The sequence below is a fragment of the Akebia trifoliata genome, chromosome 9 (genome assembly GCF_017979445.1).
Source record: "Akebia trifoliata isolate Shusen 1 chromosome 9, ASM1797944v1, whole genome shotgun sequence".
Lineage (NCBI taxonomy): Eukaryota > Viridiplantae > Streptophyta > Magnoliopsida > Ranunculales > Lardizabalaceae > Akebia > Akebia trifoliata.
Genome location: NC_141383.1, coordinates 20,692,521 through 20,713,113, shown reverse-complemented (window position 1 = coordinate 20,713,113; position 20,593 = coordinate 20,692,521). Strand labels below are relative to the sequence as shown.

The 20,593-nt window shown below is 35.9% G+C and overlaps 1 protein-coding gene across 3 annotated transcripts in view; it reads left to right on the top strand.

The window, feature by feature from the left end:
• Nucleotides 1-20,593, top strand: part of LOC147394572 (ARM repeat superfamily protein) — a 32,884-nt gene that overhangs the window by 8,324 nt on the left and 3,967 nt on the right. For all 3 annotated transcript variants that reach the window (XR_015181856.1, XM_086454825.1, XM_086454826.1), the window contains 17 exons: nucleotides 52-99; nucleotides 211-279; nucleotides 1,595-1,670; nucleotides 2,595-2,722; nucleotides 5,634-5,693; nucleotides 5,914-5,983; nucleotides 6,067-6,131; nucleotides 6,205-6,266; nucleotides 6,354-6,477; nucleotides 6,558-6,615; nucleotides 6,716-6,828; nucleotides 12,627-12,704; nucleotides 12,805-12,867; nucleotides 13,354-13,449; nucleotides 13,577-13,686; nucleotides 15,156-15,345; nucleotides 18,362-18,476. Coding sequence is in view for 2 of the 3 variants with exons in the window: in XM_086454825.1 (XP_086310951.1) it covers nucleotides 52-99; nucleotides 211-279; nucleotides 1,595-1,670; nucleotides 2,595-2,722; nucleotides 5,634-5,693; nucleotides 5,914-5,983; nucleotides 6,067-6,131; nucleotides 6,205-6,266; nucleotides 6,354-6,477; nucleotides 6,558-6,615; nucleotides 6,716-6,828; nucleotides 12,627-12,704; nucleotides 12,805-12,867; nucleotides 13,354-13,449; nucleotides 13,577-13,686; nucleotides 15,156-15,345; nucleotides 18,362-18,476 (1,525 nt within the window). In the remaining variant the exon portion in view is untranslated. The remainder of the gene's footprint in view (nucleotides 1-51; nucleotides 100-210; nucleotides 280-1,594; nucleotides 1,671-2,594; nucleotides 2,723-5,633; nucleotides 5,694-5,913; nucleotides 5,984-6,066; nucleotides 6,132-6,204; nucleotides 6,267-6,353; nucleotides 6,478-6,557; nucleotides 6,616-6,715; nucleotides 6,829-12,626; nucleotides 12,705-12,804; nucleotides 12,868-13,353; nucleotides 13,450-13,576; nucleotides 13,687-15,155; nucleotides 15,346-18,361; nucleotides 18,477-20,593) is intronic.

Sequence of the window (20,593 nt, the reverse complement as noted above, 5' to 3'; positions counted from 1 at the left end):
CATTCTGCAGCCCAGACATTTTTTGGTAGCTCATTTCTTTTGTAATTGCAGTTATTCGAGTTTTTATTGACCATCTTGGCTAGCTCCAAATTGGTAAAAGTATGATCTGATTTATTCCTTTTTCTTCTTGTAACTTTTTCATGATTTCCTGCTATCCTGTCAAGTTGTGCATTGCACTCAATATCAAGTCTTGAAAAATGGTTTATGAAGGTTATCGTGAGGAATATCAAAGAGTTGGTGTACTACACTATTGCTTTTATGCAGATGACAGAAGAACAGGTAAGTTGTTAATCTGGTTTCTATCTTACTTGATCAATGCTTCTTTTGAAACAGGATATGTGGTTAAATTTTCTCTGCAGCCTGATCAGATTGAGTTTTGTGCAGATCTTGACTTTCCAAAATTTCTGTTTGTTTTAATCTTAATTTGTTGACCTAAGTGATCCTTGATTATACTAGCAACAAGTATACCTGCAGCTCTGTCAGCCATAAAAACCTCATTCTGACTCTGAAGTGAAATAGATAATCATGAGATCGATGTACATCAAATTGGGACAGCATAATATCATAGGCTGCCAATCTGTTTTCTAGATTTTGATTGTCCAGTTTCCTTGGGTTCTTCAAAAGTGATTATTTGGCAGGTACCAATCTCTGATTTCGTAACCCTGCTGTAGGAAAGGTGCTCTTGCTTGTTTCCTCTTCCTCAATGAAAGTAGCCAAAAGGCCTCTTCGAGTCTTGGCTAAGTTTTTGCGAGGGTTTCTCCTTGATAATGCGCATTTATGGTCTCTTGCTCCTTTCGCCATTTGTTGGAGTATTTGGAGAGAAAGGAATCGACGGGTCTTTGAAGGAAAGGAAGCATTGTTCGTAAGCATTGCTGTGTCAGTTAAAGGTTTTTTGTTCTATTGGTGTAAAGCCTTTGAAGAGTTCAAAGGTGTCTTTTTCAAGGACTATATGGGTAGATGAGAGTGGATTTGTAGATTGTCTTGATTTTGTTGGGTCTTTGTTTGTTTTCTCTGTTGGTCACCTCGACCACTTTCTAATGAAATCTGCTTTAACTGATAAAAAAGAAAAGAAAAGAAAGTAGCTGAAAGACCCAAACCAACAAGTTAAAATATGTGGATGTATTTTTAGCACGACTGTGATGAATTAGACTTTTAGCCCCAAAAGGATCCAGCCATCGCTGAAGGGATTTGGAGTTCTTTATGGATCCCCCTTCAAAATTTTTACTAGCCACTAGAAGGGGATTATCTTAGTTTTCTGTTGAGGAATGATAGCATTGTTCCTTTTTGATCCTTCAAAATGATGGATATTGAGTAGAAGGTGCCTTTAGCTAGATTTTCAAATGAATATAAGGATTTCAATTCTAAATCTAAATGGTTGTTGAGCAATGAAACCTCTTTTTAATTGTTCTTTAAAGTTTCACCACAAACCATGAGTTGCTACATAAAATGATTTAGTTTAGTAATTACTATGTGGACATCATGACCTTGTAACAATTGCACTCTTTTAGTTATGCATGTGGGGTATCTTTGAAGTTCCTTAGCTAGCTCTGAATCTTTCTTGTTTTTGATTTGCTTATACATTACTGTTTTATAGGTTCATATTTGGTCTTTTGATGCTAACCAGTATGTTGCTGATGAGGATGACGTTACCTATAGTTGTCGTGTTTCAGGTAAGCAGTACTAAACTGTCTCTCTTATTTATTTATTATGTATATGTTCTGTAAAGTTAATTGCAAAGGGATACTCATCATATATCAAAGAAAATAAGCGCATAGGTTAGTGGAGAAAATTCCTTGTTTGCAATACTATGAAGGTCTCTGTTAACACTGTTCTTTTTCCAGAGCATCTGCCAGATGGCCTAAATCATTTGTATTCCTCTGTACTTGATAGAAAAGTATTGTCCGTCTTTTAACCAACTTTGTGGTCATTTTTGGTGCTGACTTATAACCTAAAAATTTCGTTTTTGGATGAATTCCAGCCAGTGATAGTCCTGGTATGATACAATAAACCTCATCTCTGGAGTTTTCAGAAAGAAGATGAAAGTCAGTAGTGTTTATACTTAAATTTTGGGTGGTTAAGGTTTCTATTGGCTAATTGCAGTAGCAAAACTCCCACTTCGTACGTTTGAGCTCATTTCCTATTTCACTGTTCTGTATTTTTTAGTTTCCATGTGTGATGCCTTTGGAAGTCGATACTTTATAACTTTTCATGATGTTTGTCTCATTGCATGTTGATGCCGTGGGTAAATGATAGTTTTGTAGTTTGAAGATGTAATATCATGCTTCTTTGTTGATTCTTTTCATGGATTTTATGGACACATACGGATTCTAGTAAAATATTGTATTAGAAAATAAATAAGCTAAGGAATAGCCCACGTTTGAAATATCCTTATGTGCACCATTTTAGGCTTTAGAAGGAGCTTAACTATTTTGAAACCATCGGTGGGGATATGAAATATGCCACTTTGTTCTAGCTTTTTTGGGAAACTTTTGGATATGTTTAAAATTCTATCATTTATTTTATGAATTGCATTTTGTACATCTGTTTGGCGTGCTTGTATCAATCTTGCTGTTTATAATTGGTGTAACTTTCAGGGTCTCTCTTACTAGAAGAGCTGGTTAGTTCTTGTGGAGAAGGAATTGATGCCATAGTAGAAGCAGTTCAAAAACGATATAGTGAGTCTCAACAAGAAAAAGCTGCTGGTTCTGCAGGCTGGTGGAGAGTGAGTAAAGTCACAACTTTTTATTTATTTATGGCAATTACTAATATGCTGTATCCTACCTGTTTTGTTGTGGGTCATTTCACTCTCTCTTTCTCTTTTCCGATCAGTACAATTAGTTTTATAAATGCCCTTTTTTTTCTTTTTTGAAAATGGAAATGTGAAGTACGACATCAAATCTTTCTTGATCCAAATTGGATATTTGGTTGCTTGACTATTATTGACACCACCCCCCCACCCCCCCAATCCCATGACCATTTTGGTATCTTTAGAGTCCTTGCAAATCTTCCACTGGCATGACAGAATATTGAGGACAGTTTTGAACGTTGCATGACCTATATCCTCATTTGGCATATATAAGGCAATTCTAGCCCTTTTATATATGCATGTGACAAAAGTCAGTTTTTCTCTTTCATCGAACTTATTTTTCTTTCACACATTTTATTGTTCATGAGAGACGAGGTAAAACAGCCATCTGTTGTTACAATACAATTTGACATCAGAACTAGGGTTACAAAATTTGCCCCTATACGGAATTGCTAGCCAATACAGTCGTAGGGGTATTATTGGAAAAAAAAGGGGGGAGAAGAGGAAAGACAATATATAAAGTTGAAGGGGTATTTTTGGAAGGGAAGAGAAGGGAAGGGAAGGGAAGGGAAAGGGGGGGGGGTAGTAGGGGAAAAGCAATAAAGTTAGAGAGGTATTATTGGAAAAGGGGGAGAAGAGGAAAGGGAATATATAAAGTTGAAGGTGTATTCCGGGGGGGGGGAGGTAGAAGAGGAAAGGCAATAAAGTTGGAGGGTTATTCTTGGAAAGGGAGAGAAGAGAAAATGCAATAAAGTAGAAAATTGTCATCAAGATTTGTGGCGAGATTGAATCCCAACCCCTTTCTGTGGGGGGATAAAATTGAGACGAAAGGAGGGGAGGGGGACAAGCGTCATGTTTTATTATATATATGTTAGCTCCATTTTGTTTTGTTAGTGATTTTTTTAATATATATTTGATATTTATAATTTATATCATTGTATATTTTTTTTTGGATAGATATTATGCATTTATCTGTATTTTTCTTATATATTAAATGTATTTTTTATGTATACTTATATTTTAATATTATCGTAGTAGTTGTACTTTTCTTGAATTATATGTATAAGAGAAACAACATGCCGAACCAAACCAGTGAACCGAGAAATGAATTATCTCATCCTACGCCTACAAACCCAATTTGTTTTAGAGTGGTTAACAGAGAACTAGCATTCGACCGAAAAACCAATGAAGTTCCTGAAGGAGGCAGTAATACATTGTAAGGAAAGATCACCATGGAAGAAATCGGTGACTCAACAAGGAATTAAGATCGCTGAAAGAGTTCCAATTGCAAGGGTTACCTCCTGAGAATAACATTTTTGAGAAATGGGAGGGGTTCTCCTTGGAATCTTTAGATTATGTTAATTTCCAAATCTTGGTTGATATAGCATCTATAAATACCCTATTAGGGTTCATGTACTGATCGTCCAAGAATTTCAATAAATTCACTTTTTCTACAGTACCTTGCTGGAGATTGTTCATAGATATCTTTCTAAGAAATCTTGGCTTGGATGGTGATCAAGGTTTTATCTTTTCTTTTGCTACATCTTTCCTAGCTACCTGCATAGTGTGAGTATACAAAATATGCATGGCATTAGATGACTACTGGTTATAACCTACACAAACTTCTCTAGGCAAGTTAAGACCATCAGTTTGATTCCAAGGCCCACTACCTAGATAAATGTTTGACATTGACCAAAAAATCAGACCATTTGATATGATCCTGATTGAACCAAGCTTGACCAATTGGGCATGATATCTGGTGAATTATTTTAAAAAGGAAGTGTGGAAACAGGCAAAGAGGAGGGAAACATTTAGTAGAGGTTGAAGTTAAGAGTCTTATCTTGGGAAGCAGGGAGATGGGCAACCAATACATAGAGACAATAGGTAGGTTTCCTTGGCCTCCTTTTATTTCCTTTTTTGTTTTGGTTTAATAATGCATCTTATATTTATCAGAAAAAGGCATAAAAACAATAGTGCATACATCAGGAAGATGCGTTTTCTTTTTATCTAAGAAATGAAGATTCAATCCTTGGAAGATGGAACAATTGAGGAAATTTGGAAGAAGTTAGGTTTTGGATGGGTGGCTAAGCTTTGCAATGGGTTTTTTCTTTGTTTTGGCTATGCTGTGAAAGTGCGCACATAGTTTAGTGGTTATCTGTAAAATATTTTGGGGCTGGCAACACAAATCCTATTTAGAACTTGTAAGCATATTAGACAATATGCCATATCTTTTTAGTCAATGTGAGGTACATGTACTCGATATAGTCAGTTACACAAGTTTTGGTTATCTGGAAAATTTTTCCAAGATAAATTTTCCTTAAGTTATCCCATTTCTACTCAATCTCCACCTATTTTTAATTGAGTTATCAAATTTATCCCAAGATGCTTCTAGGGGTATGCATTGTCTTTGTTATTTTTTTCTTGCTTCACAATTTTTGGCTTGGAGCTTGGCTTATCAACCTTTATCTTATGTGTTTAAATGTTTCTACATTTGAGGTCTCCATTCCCTCTAATGTATGTAGTCTAGGGCATGATGGTGGAAGTTCTTTTTTTGGCCTCATTTGAGATTTGTTTATTTTAGTTAAAAGTGTAGTTCTTCGATGAATGCTGCTGAGGTTAATATTAATCTAGTGCTCTATGTTGTTCAAAAATCTTTTTTTTTATGGCATTGTTGTTTTCTTTAATGCGAGTGGCTGATTTCATGATCTTCTTTTGTGATATTGTTTTTACTCTTTATGGGTTTTCTGTATTTTACTCGTATGTTCTTTAGTGTTGGAATTCTCATTTTTTTTTTCTTTCACTTAGTTGCTAATTTCCATTTCAACAGATACGGGAAGCTATCATTTTCGCTTTGGCTTCTGTGTCAGAACCACTGCTTGAAGCTCTGGTATGTGCCCCCCCCCCCCCCCCCTCTCTTTCTTTGCCTGTGCTAACCAATATCAAAGTTTACATCACATGCTTTGCCAACCATTGCTTGAATATTTGTCATTTTTCCAACATTTGCCACTGTTTTCTAGGACTGTAATAATGTAGGATTCATAGTGTTTTCTATCTCAGTAAAAAAAAAACTCAGGTAGTATTTATTTTATTAAATTATTCTTTTATAGGTTTCAGGACCAACCAGATTCAGCTTAGGAAATCTCCTTGAGCAAATACTTACTGAAGACCTAGGAACAGGTAGCCTCCTTCTTCCTGTAACTCTGCTGTAATTAAATTGCTGATATTTGGGATTAATTGGGTGGTTTCATTCTTTTGTGCAGGGATACATGAATACCCTTTTCTTCATGCACGGGTATTTGCAGCAGTTGGCAAGTTTTCATCTGTGGTATGATTTTCTCTCGTCTTTCTTAAGTTTACTTTTTCGCATACTGTGTAATATATTTTTTGGTACTCTACAGATCAGCCAGAGTGTTCTTGAGCAGTTTCTGTATGCCGCTATTAAAGCTGTTGGTTTGGATGTGTAAGCACTGTTATTTTCCTGTGTTGATAATTTGACGTCTAAATAAGGAAAAACTAATTCTCATGGAAAAGTGTGTTATGTGAACAGCCCTCCACCAGTAAAAGTAGGTTGTTGTCGGATGCTTTCCCAGCTTTTACCAGATGCAAATAAAGGCATTCTTCAGCCGCATATAATGGGTTTATTTTCATCACTTACAGATCTTCTCAAGCAAGTAATATATCTTTATTAAAACTTCTCACACACTTGTTTGCTGAAGTGAAATAAAATGGATACATTAATTGTGATTCTCAGGCATCCGATGAAACCTTACACCTGGTACTTGAAACACTACAAGAAGCAGTCAAGGCAGGTTTGTATCTTTTGAGTTTGGCCCTATTTTTCCATTGTAGATTATTCTTCTTAATGTTTGACTGAAACTATTTCCCCATCCTCTTTTTTGCACGTTGAAGGTCATGAAGCAGTAGTGTCAATCGAGTCAGTTATCTCTCCCATGATCCTGAATGTGTGGGCACTGCATGTTTCAGATCCCTTCATAAGTATTGATGCTGTTGAGGTGTTAGAGGTAAGGATGTTCAGGTGTTTACTGTTGTAAAGGTGTGTTGAAATACTTGTAATTTTCCGTTTGGCATGGTGCTTATTCTACTTGTGAGTTGTATTTATGTCGTTGTACACAAAGTGGTCAAGAAGTAGGATATTATTAGGGTTGACCAAGGGAAGCTTGATGTGTCCACCTGCGCCCTAGTTTTACTTCTAATCTGAAAGCTGGTCCCTGGAACTCTTCTTTAAATGACAGCCTCACACTAGTCTGTATTCGTGCTCCAATTTACATTTACATGTAGCATGCATGCTTGCATACATTCACACATTACCTAAACATATATAGTTTAGTGTCCTAATATTAACTAGAGGATTCACCCTCAACAATTGTTATGGATCGATTTGTATGCTTGACATAGAATGCTAAGTGTTTAACTGACAAATCAATGACCACATTTAAAATAAAGCGTTACTGGATTTCTGCCTTTTAGCTTTTACATTTTCATGTTGGCATACTTTGTGATACTCTAAAAGCTCGATTTTTTACAGATCCAATACAAGGGCACCGTATACATTCCCCTTACAAATGAAATCCTATTGAACAAAAAAAAAAAAAATCCTTGAAAGAGAAGCCTCTGAACTCCTTCAAAATGCTTTACGCCAAATGGAATATAAAACCCACTGCATTGATGATCACTTCCTGGATTGAGTTGGTTTTGCCTTCGAACATGCTATTTGTCCTTTTCTTTCTAATGGCCCAACATGCAAAGGGAGTTAGGTTCCATAGAATTCTTACCTTCGAAAGGAAAGCATGGAATTGCCTAGAGTGAAAAAAGATAATTCCTTCTAATGCCTTCGAGGAGCCGTAGATCCTTGAGAAAACCCAAGAGAATTTCTCCCTAACAGGATTGACTAACAAAGAAACTGAGAAAGCCCCAGTTAGGAAATCCAACCTTATTGTGGGAAGACCGTGAACCCTAAACCTCTACCTTCCAAAATTGCATTTGAGATTAGGATCACCGAATTCTTCTCCTGCATACCGATCAATCCCTGATTTTTCATTACTTTTTTTCTCCCTGCTTCCCAATCCTCATATCTTCTACGATAGAATTTTAATCTCCATTTGACATTATTTCTCCCTCCCACTTCTACTAGCTCCTGAAGATCTAGAAGGGAGCTCAGTTGGATCCTTCCATAAGTCTTGAATCTTTGAACATTCTAGAAATAACCATATCTTTCCAAGCATGGCAAAAATAATTTAGTGAAGGACCACCTCGATAAAATGTATGTTTTCATCTACAAAGAACAATCCTTTGATAAGAAAGCAGCAATGATGAGAATACATGAAAGTATATCAAATTTTCTAGTTGAAGAAAGAAAACTAAGGAGGAGCAACTGAATGTACTAGAAGAAGCTTTGAAGGCTGAGATATTAGAGATTACAAGAAGTGCAGAAAGTCCGACAATACTGGGGAAGGGATGTCTGCAAAATCCTTTGTAGCCAAAATTGATGTTGAAGTATAGGCCAATTAGAGGGTTTCTTTTACTTGGATTGCCAAAAAAGTCTCACTTTGGTGGTTTTCTTTGGTGTTTTGAAGCGTTCTCAGGTTTCAGGTTGAACTGATATAAAAATTGCTTATTAGAATTGGGTAAGAAGGCCAAGCTTTCAGAGTTGTGCATCTTGGCCAGGTTGTCAGCATGGGAAGTTTTGATCTCATATCTAACACTTCCTTTGTGGGGTTGCTAAAGTAATTTGTGATCCAGTCTCAGGAAGATGATGAAGTGGTGTGTCTGAGTAATGTTCTCATCTGTTGAGTTTGCTTCTCATAAAAGATAATTGTAGATCATTTTCTCTGGAAATGATGATAGTATTGTGCGGGAACCAACTTTTAGAAGAATATTTTTGGATAGAGAGAGAGAGAGAGAAGTATGGGCAATTTTCCTAGATGGGGAAGAGTCATGTGTGGAGGAGGGATTCTGGGAGTGCTTTTTTCCATTTGCTCATTTTTGAAGTTGCTGTATAGATGATTATAATGGGGAAAGATCTTATTGGGAAATCAGTTTTTTAGTGGAGGCTTTTATTTGGATGGTGATTGTTGGATAGAGTTTTACATGTAGGCCATCTAAATAATTATAAAATGATGATGCCAAGGCATGCATTAAGTGCAAGCACAAGAGGAGGGAGCCAATCACTCTTGCAATGTGTCTTAAATGATGAGATATCTTGGAAGATTTTAAATTTTCTTATCTTTTCTTTTTTTACCTTGGTTGCTTCACTCTTGTAGGAGACAAACGATGTTTTTTTTGTTTGATTGGTATAGATTTCATTAAGGGTCTATTTGATTGCATGGACATTCCATGGAAATTTCAAATCCATGCGAAAAAGGGCAAGGTGGAAAAAATCACTTTTGGTATTTGATTGCATTTGAAAAAAATAGAAGATGGGAAGAGAGAGAGAGAGAGAGAGAGGGTGGAGGAGGTGGTGGAGGCAGATGAGAAAAGCGAAGAAGAAGAAGAAAAAGAAAGGGGGTGGAGGAGAAAGAAGAAGAACACGAGAGAGATAGAGGGGCTTACCAATGATGGAGGTGGTACTAGAGACGACGGAGGTAGCAAGATGGTGGTGGTAGTATGGAAGAATAGGAGGAAAGAGATGATTAGGTTTTGAGATTTGGTGGTAATTTGATGATGAATTTCATTTTCCTATGGGTGTAGGTGGGAAAATGAAATCCAGCCTTTGTTAGATTTATAGTTGAGGGTGGATTTTCATTTTCCATGAAAAATATTCAATCAAACAATGAAAAATACTATTTTCCATAGAAAATAAGGTAGAAAACCATTTTCCGTGGAAAATACCATGTTTCCATGTGTTTGATTGGTTTTTAGCATGGAAAATTATTTTTCACCACTTTCAAAAAATATAACAAAGTGTTGATTTCATTTTCCCACTTCTACGTAGAAAATGAAATCCACCCTCAATTTCCATCCCTAAATCACAAAACCCTAACTTCTCATTTCTCATTTTCTTCCAACACTGCCATCTATGGCTGATGTCGCTACCACCATCACCACCACCACCACCGTTGCTGCTGGTCGGTAAGCCCCTCTCTCTATTTCTTCTTCTTCTTCCTCCTTCCGCCCCCTCTTCTTCCTCTTATTCTTTACCTCCACCACCTGTTCTTGCCCCTCTCTTCTTCCTCATCTTTTTTTTCCCCCCTCTTTTGATTTTTCTTTTTTTTGGTATTTTTTCCATATGCAATCAAACACCCCCAGAAATTACATTTTCCACACTACCCATTTTCCACTTCAACTTTTCATGGATTTCAAAATCCATAGAAAATGACTTTTTATGCAATTAAACACACCTAAGAAGAAAATAAAGTAGTACAATTATAAAGAAGTTAAGAAGACCGTCCTAGAGAGACTGACGGTCCCAAAAGGGAACAAATGAGCTAAACCAACAAAGTAAAACCCCAAAGCCCCTCATTTGGTCAACTATTATTGACTCCCACTGGAAAATGAATTCTCAAAAGAGAAAACCCATAAATTATTTAGACACCGAACCCAATATTCTTAGGATAACCTCCCTATCATTGTGCTCCTTGCCCTCAAACGCCCTCCTATATTTCTTCATCCAAATGCTATAATAGTTTTGCAAACAGAATAAAACTCTTATGCTTCTTGAAAAGACATTGTGAAGCTTTGTTACCCTATTGGTTGTACGATTACTAACTATTGCTTGGCATTGAGGGAGGTTAGAGATGCTCAACTAGAAGACTTTGTTATCTATTGGAGAGATTTTATATTGAAGACCAAGCCGTTTTTTTTATTTTTTTATGTTGGTGATATTTTCTTTAATCTATTTATTGTACTTTGGGAATCCTTGTGTATTATTTAATTTTAGTAGTACCTTTGTAATTGTTTTATAAGGATCTTACTTTCCGTATAGCTTCAAATCTATTTGAAAGGCTACTAGTGCTCTATTCCTGGGCTTAAGTTATTTGGAGTAATGGGGGAGATAAGTAAAAGTGTCTACTTGAAATTAGTGGAATATCCTGGGGCAACAGTTTTTTTGATAAGTATAATTTTATTAAGAACAAAGAGATCAAGTAGACCTACCTGAAATCAAAATTTTACGACAAAACTAACTTTGGATAGAGCACATAATGTCCCATTTGCTCAATCTATTCAAATATTTTTCTATCCCTTTCCTCCCAAACCCAAACAAATCGCAAGGGATGTTAATGCCCACATGATTTTCTCTCTATACAAAAAGCCTTTATTTGCTAGCTTTTGATTATTGATAGGATAGACTTAGGAAGTACCCAATGAGTAAGGAACGACTATAGGAAATGCTACCATTTCTCCCTAACCTACTAGCAATGCATCATTATTGATTCCCCATTAGCTCTACAATGGAAACAAAAATTAGGCCTAGAGATTCCCTGCTTAATTAGGTGGTTGAAAGGGAGGATTTATCCAAAGCTGGTTGCCAAATTGAAAAAAGACACTTTTGATGGATCTTTGTGGCCCCAAATTGCAATTGTAGGGAATTACTGAGAAGAAGGAGAAATTAGAGACAAGCACAATGATTTAAAGTGAAAGCGTCTTCTGGTTTACCTATCCATTCTCATTGTTGCTCGTCTAATGACATAGTAAGAGTGATAGATAAATTGCTTAGTGAGATTAGCTAGATCTTGAACCTCCCAGTCATTGATGTCTCTTTCAAAACCAAAATCCTACGACAATACACCACCCCAACTATGATTCATGAAATCATCTACTAAAAAGATTGTTTTTAAAGGATATAGAGTGAAAATATGTGAATTGCAGAGATGAATTGAAGCATCATACCACCTATCATCCCTGAAGCTTACTCTATTACCGTTGCAAACCATGAATGCTGTCCTTCGGAACTTTGGAAGTACCTTATAAGGTCTTTCCATATACTACAAGCATAAGACAACTTTATCACTCCACTCTCCACCCAAAGATCCCTTTGCCATATTTCGGCTTAATTATCTTCCTCCATAGACTCACTTGATCTAATCCAAATATCTAGAGCCATTTTCCTAATAAAGCTGAATTTATGACTTTTTATCCCTTGATCCCCCCTCCCCCCCTCTTCTTATTTGCTGAGAAAATTAGTTTCCAATTGACTAGATGAAATTTCTGGTTTTCTTCCTTATTATCTTAGAGAAAATCTTTGATCACCTTTTCCATTCTAAGTTCAACACTTTGAGGGGTCAAAAATAATGGAAATTAAATAAACCGGAATGCTTGCTTGAGTACTTTTGATTAATGTCAATTTACCCCCTATCAGTAGATACTTGTCTTTCCATGAATCCAATCTCTTTCCTACGCTTTCAATGATTGGATTGTAGATGCTTTTGTTCAATTATGCAGCCCCAAGTGAAAGTCCCAACTAGGATGCTAGAAAGGAGTCCATTTGACAACCAAAAGACCTTTCCAATTCGTTAAGGTTGGAAAAATACTCCATCCCAGACACCTGGGTCAGCAATCTTGCTTTGAAGTCTCTAGCTTGCTTTGTGTTCTGGCATCTGAGCACTTAATAATCTACTTGTATTCGCTCCCCTAATCTTCTTCCCTCACTATTTTATGGTGTGGGAACACTTGCCTGCCATTTACTTATATTATGTATTGGTGAGCTTTTAACATACATTTGTGTCTACCGTAAAATGCTTAAAGTTCAATTATGTTTATCAGAGGGATAAAATCACGCTGGGCCTAGAATTTTCAGTCAAGGTTACTTAGGGCTTCCTCTTTAGGGATTATAATATTGGCATTTTCTCTTTCTTCTTTTCAGGTGATAAAAAATGCTCCTGGATGTATGCGGCCTCTTGTTTCTAGGGTTTTACCTTCTATTGGACCTGTACTAGAAAACGTAAGTGTCCTAAAAGTTCCCTAACTAGACTTGTGTCTGGACTTGATGATTTAGATGTTGTACTTTTTTGTTTCTGATACATCTTGGCGACATATATCAGCCTCAGCAGCAGCATGATGGATTAGTAGCCGGCTCATTGGATCTTTTGACTATGCTATTGAAGGCAAGTTTTTTTATTTTTATTGATCTATTGAAGGCAAGTTATATAGCTGATTGTATGATTATGGTTCTTTTTAGATGATTGGTGTTGAGTTTAGTCCCCAAATTGGACACAAATTGCCTTGTCTCTCTCCTTATGAACTCCTAGGCCTCTGCACTCATCGCCAGTTGGTTTTGAGTTGGACCTCCAAATTTATCATGGTATCAGAGCGGGCCTTTCTCTCCTCCTTGTTAGCCAATTCATATTTCCACGTGCTTTAGCCCAGTCCGGCCCACACGTGCGGGGTGTGTTGATTTTAGTCTCACATCGGACACAAATTGCGTTGTCTCTCTCCTTATAAACTCCTGGGCCTCTCCACTCATTGCCAATTGGTTTTGAGTTGGACCCCCAAATTTATCAATTGGTCCTTCGGCACTCCACTATTTTGCATTATTAATTAGGTTACATTTCTACTAAACTACTGATGGGGTTTTTGATAGTCTATTACAGAGTGCTCCTATTGATGTAGTAAAAGCAGCATATGATGTTTGTTTCTTTCCTGTTATACGAATAATCCTTCAAAGCAATGATCATAGTGAGATGCAGGTAGTCTTGCAATCCTAAAATGCTGTATATTTGTCTTGTGATTGGTTATCATTTTTGTAATGGTCATATTAGCCTGTAAAATCTTTGCTAATAATACTGCTGTGATATGTATTCCGTACAAAACCAGAATGCAACAGAATGTTTGGCTATTTTTGTATTTGGGGCAAAACAAGAAATGCTTGCTTGGGGTGGTGATCCGGGGTTGACAATGAGAAGTCTACTTGATGCAGCTTCTAGGTAGCTTTCGGTTGTCAATTTTTTTTCTTGTTTTTTGTTTTGTAATCCTTGAAAATCATGCTTGTGCACAATGTTTAAAGTGGTTACTCTGTTGTCTCTCTTTTGTTTTTTCTTTGCAGTATATAATTATATTCTAAGATGCCATATACGAAAAAGGAAATCTGTGTGAAATGGGGATATCTCTCCGTTTCTGTAGTCCTGGGCACATATATATATATATATATATATATATATATATATATATATGGATACTGGAATTCTATCCTATGTTTTGATAGCATTCTTTGCTTTTAGCTTTTTTGATCTATTGTTTTTTTGTGTCCACAGAATGCCAAATGTCATATTACTTATAATATTGCAATTTTTTTAATACTTGGATCTGTAATACTATTCAGTGTTTTTAAGGGTGTGTGGGGCATATGTTTTTAGGTGAGCCTCATGGCTAGCTATAATTGCCCAGAGGAGCAAGGAAGAAATATGATAACAGTTGAGGCATATACTTCAAGCCAAGAGGCATGGGCCTCGCTAGTTAAATTACACTACTAATTAGGACTCTTTGTTTAATTCTACTACTATTTAGGGCTCCTAGTTTAATTCGACTATATTATTGGGTTTAAATATATTTATGTTGGTGCTGGATTTTCTTTCTTATAGAGATTATGATGAACTTGAAAGATTGTAGAGCAGCCTAGACTTTGTTTATGCAGAATTATATTGAAGGAGTAGTTATTTAATCCCTCTATTTCTTCTGAGTCCTAGTAAATTTTCTACAATTTTCTCTCTACTGTGTCGAGAGCAAACTGCAGTTTGCATTAATATTGACCGTATTTTCTGTTTTCCTTCCTATATCTTCTTCATTGCTTTTTTATCTCCTATTTCTTTCTTGCTGTTGGCATGCAATATATTTGGAAAAAAATTTGATGGGTAAAAGAAATTTTGTAAAATGTAAAATAAGCATGATCAGAGAATTTAGAAATAAATTTATATGTAAAATAGTAAAATTTGCAATAAGTTGAATTGATTCATAAAGAATTTTTTTAGTATTTAATATTATGCAGATAAATTTATCAAAAACAATATTTAGTTATAGGTTGCAATAAATATAAAATAATTATTTATTGCAGAAACTTTCAATTATTCAAATATTTTGAATTTATAAATTAGAAATTTATCCATGTAGTAACGTGCACAATTATCAGAAATCGATAATCAACATGGATGCTCTGGGCATGCAAGGATATAGGTGTGAGATTCACATTGTTAGAAGATTATATCACATGCCCAAATATTTTAGAGAGATTCTATTGCCACACCAACTTTTGCTAATGCCACCCAATTCATATGTAAATATCCAGGAATTAGTACACATCTTGGGTTGGCGATAGCAAAAGTTGGTGTGGCTATCGAAGCACTCATATTTTATAGTGGCCTGGTGTCTGGAGGCTGATTATTGAACAATGTGCATGCAGGCTTCTGGACCCTGACTTGGAAGGCTCAGGATCGCTTTTTGTTGGTAGCTACATTTTGCAGCTTATTTTGTACATGCCCTCACAAATGGCTCAACACATCCGAGATCTCATCGCTGCTCTTGTCAGACGCATGCAGTCTTGTCAAATAGCAGGATTGAGAAGCTCACTGCTACTTATTTTTGCTAGATTGGTAATTCTCTTCTCTATGCTTACCTCTTGTGTTGGGAAAACGAAAATTTCTCCCAATGCCTTCTATATCTCGTTGGTGCCCTTAGTATCTCCATGGTTTATATGTGTACTTTCTCTAACGGTGTTCCATATGACAACTGAAAATCTCATTCCTAAGGTTGAAAAAAAATTAATTTTTTTGTAAGATAATTAAATTTGAAGTATTTATCAATGTTTTCTCAAGATGGTTTAAGAAAAATATCAGCTTCCTTAAGCTGACATAAGAGACCTATTATGCCAAATCTATTGTCAGTTCTATTAGAACCCCCAGCTAGTGGCATGTCTTGTTTTGCTTCCCTCTTCATGCAACACTGCATGAGTAGTAGCGCACCCAAGTTCATTAATTATGTTTCATTCCCATTGCCTTTGACTGCTATTGGCCTTTGTTCATTTTTTTTTTCTTTTTTGATAACAAATTTGTTTCTGCTTTTGTGTGATGGAAATGTTAAAAGACTGCATAAAGTAGCAAATGAAAATTGGCCTTCGCCTAGAATAGGGGTTGTCAGAACATCATGTTAATCACCTTGAACATAGTTGAATAAAAAGGCATGGGGATATATTTTCTTTTATTTTTGAAAATTTACATGACAAATGAATTTCTTGTTATTATTTTCTGGATAGGGCTTCTAGCAATTGAATGACACTAGAGCAGTATATACTTTCAATTGTAATTTATATGTTATTAAGATCAGGCAAGGGTTGCCAAACCCCAACTTTACAAACTTAAAATAACGCATCTAAAACAGGGTAGGGGTGTTCCATCCTTCACACACTATGAAGAATAAACATAACTTTTTTTGTTTGATTGGTTTAAGTGGTATTACCATTCACAAACTTTACCAATTTTCCAAGTTGGCACCTTATTTTTAACACAACTTTAGTTGTTGATTGTCTTTCCTCTTATAAACTTCGTTTTTAGATTTTTTTTGATAAACAAGTAACTTTATTGAAATTTAAAAGCATGGTTGAGGTGACTAGACATAAGAGGTACGAAAGAGAAGACAAACAAGAAAAAACAAGAACTCAAGGCTTGATTACAAGTTACAACGTAGTATTACACACCCACTCTCATCTCTCTATAAAATCCTCAAGGAGAACCCCTTTCGATTCCTTGACTACTTTGCTCCAAAGGAAGATAAAGCCTCATGACTGATCTCTACAGACTATCTTGATTACACTCAAAGCTCGACAACCACTTACCTGAAAGGGCTTTATTTATCTGTTTTGTTACGAACATCAAAACCGTCAACTTTCTTTGGTAGGTCGATCCGCTTCCCAATTAGCCAAGTGGAACTTCCTGCTATCATTTTTATCATGCCAAAGGAAATCCATGAACATTTTGCTCAAACTCAGTTCCACACTTCTAAGAATATGGAATAAGGAGAGAAAATACAATGCGATGCTTGAGTGAGTGCTCTTCACTAGAGTCACCTTCCCACCTTTGGAAAGATACCGAGCTTTCCAAGATGTGAGTCTCCTGCGAACCTTTTCCACCACAGGGTTCCAATAACTTTACTGGAGTAGACCACTCCTAAAGAGAGCCCAAGAAAAGGGGAGGTATCCCACTTGGCAACCTAATGATGCCCCTAGAAAGTCGATGTTATCCACCTCTCCAATGACAAACACCTTATGTTTCCTAAGGTCCAGAGGGATTTCAAAAAAGGCCTAAAAAATGAGAATTCCACTCAGAAAACAAATCTACTGAACTAAAGCGTCCAAGAAAATCAATGTGTCATCTGAAAATTGAAGGTGAGAAACAAATGGACTGTGGGGTCCCACAGCAAAGTCGGATAAGTCTTTATTTGCCACAGCCTTAGCCACCATCCTCCCAAGAGCTTCTGCCACAATCATGAAAAGAAAAGGAGACAAAGGGTCCCCTTGCCTTAGCCCCCTCAAAACTCCTAAACCAATCAGCTGGGGAACCGTTGACACTTCATTACCCAGTGAGGCGGAGGAGACACTTCATTACCCAGTTAATCCATTTATGCTCGAACCTCTTACAACCCGTAAGGTACCTCAAGCAATTCCAGTTGACATCGTCGTATGCTTTCTCCAAATCCACCTTACAAATAACACCTAGAGTTCCTGCTTTCAATCTTGAGTCAATACATTTGTTAGCCATAAGCATCCTGTCCAATAGTTTGCCTACCTTCAAACAAAATATACATCAGTTAAAAAGTAAAATTATATTTCTTTGCTTTTTTTTTCCATGTACCTTTTTCTTTGTTCCATCTGTAGTACTCATGCTGAAGCAATGCACAAAAGAGAACTTTTCCATGTGCCTTAATTACAAATAACTGCACAAACATAAAATTGTCTCTTTTTCCATGTTTGTTTTCCAATAAATCGTAATAATTTCAACTCATAATACATTATTTAATATCCTAGATTTCTACACAATTGAGGGCATTATTTGTAATTTCATTCTTTTTCTTAGAGGTTTTTCAGAACCTGACGACTTTCAATTAGTAAGTTGCTTTGTAATAAGAATATAGCCATTAGAAAGCTTTGCTGAGTTTTTTACAATGATATCCATTGTTAGCTATTTTATTTTCATCGTAAAATTTAATATTTATTCTAAAATTTCCTTTATTATCCTTGAAATTTTGATACTTTATGAATAAAAGAATAGTAACATGGTTATTTTTGTAGCTGACATACCTTTTCAATAAATGTTCTACTTCATTTATCTGAAGAAACTCTTTTATTCATGAAAAACAACTTACGCAATTTCATTATTCGAGCATCACAGATGCCATTCTCCCAGTCTTTTATAATGTAAAACACTGTATGTGTCGCTGCCTGTTAAAATGACCCGACTTTTTTTTTTTTTTTAATTTCATATTTTTATTCCCTTATGGTAATCACTGTTTACTACAATGAGTAAAATGCCTCATATTTGCATTTTAGGGGGCCATTTCAGTTTTGCAGTATGCACAATTTTTCGTACAATCTTTATATTCTTTCTCTTTTTCCAGGTCCATATGAGTGTTCCGAATGTTGAACAGTTTATTGATTTGCTGATTACCTTGCCAGCTGAAGGCCATGAAAACTGCCTTGCTTATGTAATGTCAGAATGGACCAAACAACAAGGTGAGAATCCTTCAAATAGATTTTGCTTTTAGCAGATCCTGGTTCCTTCAAAAATTATTATTCTTTGAACTTACTCCAAAAAAAGTTACAGAGACCCTTTTCTTACTATGATAGTGAGGAAAAAGGCATTACTAACCCTCATCCACTGTCAAAAAGATCTCGAGATGTATAAAACAAGACCTCAAGATTTGTTACGAATCTCAAGGAGTTGTTTTTGCACATCTCGAGGTCTTTTTTATGGTGGATGAGGCTTAGTGATGCCTTTTTTCCTCACTATCATAGTAAGGTTAGTCAGACTCAAAAAGTTATTATATTCTAACTGCAATTTTGAACTGTTGTGTTGCATGTTGCTCTGTATTTTCTTTGAAAATTATCAAGAATGCCTATTATTTTTCCCTTCTTTTGATAAGTGAAAATTTATTGATAAGAAGAAAAGAAAGGAGGACTGGTCGAGTATATGTAGAGCCAAATACAAGTACAAAAAAGAACAAGAAAAGAAAACGGCCAATAACTCATGACAAATCTCTCCTCATCTAAGCCAAAGATCTTCAAAAGATACCCCTTTAAATTCTTTAAACCCTTTTAAATCAGAATCTCTCTCTCTCTCTCTCTCTGTCTTTCTATATATATAGAGGAGGTCTATAGCTACTCCCCATTTGTCCTCCCTATTTATACACCCACAATCCATGCTTGATGAAGCAAAATCTACGATTTAAATTAACGCTGATGTGGCAAACTAAATTGGTTATTTTTAGTGTATGGCTTGGCTGAAGCTGAGCCAACGTTTTGTCCAATATGGGTCAAAAGTTTCGGAATGAACAATTTTTTGTGAGGATGATCTCACCGAGGAGATTATCCTCACAAAAAATCAGCCCATTCTGAAACTTCTAACCTCATCAAAAGTGGTTTACGAATTCACGGTAAAAATTGATGGTCCACGATTCTTGTAAACCACTTTTGATGGGGTTAGTAGTTTCTGAATTGGCTGATTTTTTGTGAGGATGATATCCTCACCATAGAGATCATCCTCACACAAAATCAGCCCATTCCAAAACTTCTAACCCCTATAGGAAGAAATATTGGCTCTCAATGTTGGTTGCTGAATGGGATCCGTATATATATATATATATATATATACCACAGTACTTATGATGTGTTGATGATGTTATACTGGAGGGAGTGCTCTTTCCCTTCAAATTCTCTGTTGTTTTTCCTTGCAAGTGCCCCAACATATGGGAAATTGCACCAGGCTCCAAAGGATTCTTTCTTTAGAAGGAAAAGCTAAAATTGGTCCACTTTGGGAAAAACTATAGGATGAATCTAGGGAAGCACCAAGTATGGAATAAGGATCAAAAGTGCACGCAAATTTCCCAAAATGAGTTATACCCCTATCAATGATACTATCATAAAAAATTTGAAAGTTGGTTATTTTTATCAAAGTTACCTGGGTTCAGCTGGCATCACCACGCTTACAGAGGTATTTATACATAGTGAAGTAATACTGTGGACTATATCCCCAATCTGTGATGGATTCCTGCAATACTGTAACATCACATTACCAAATTTGGAGTAAACATCCTGTCATTCTGTAAGATTTTGGTTATTTCTCTCTTGATGTATAAATTCCTAATCTGACCAACTATCCACTAGCATGCTTTATTACAATATTGAATTATTTATTTATTTTCCTTTTTCTGACTAGTGTAACTAGTGATTTCTTCTTTTTTTCTTATTGCTTCCTATTGTCAAATTGATTTTGAGAATGTATTCAAAGGAACCTGTAGCTTATTTTTTCCCCTCATTCTTTGACTATAGAAGTTTGTATGTGTTTTGTATCATTTTCTTTAATTGTTTTTATTAGTGCTACCTTGATGAAGTGGCAAATTCTGTGTGTGGTAATACCACCAGACCTGGGATAAAAAAGAATCTGAATTTGCTTTTAACGAAAATGTGTGCTAAGCTAACAAATCAATGGCATGATGCCATGTGTACAAAGAAAATGGTAAAATATAATACCTTAGGTGTGTAACCATCTTCTACTGCGATTTTTTCTCCAACTAACCAATTCACGTGGCGTCATGCCATTGGTTTAGCAGCTTGGCACATTTTTTTGTTTA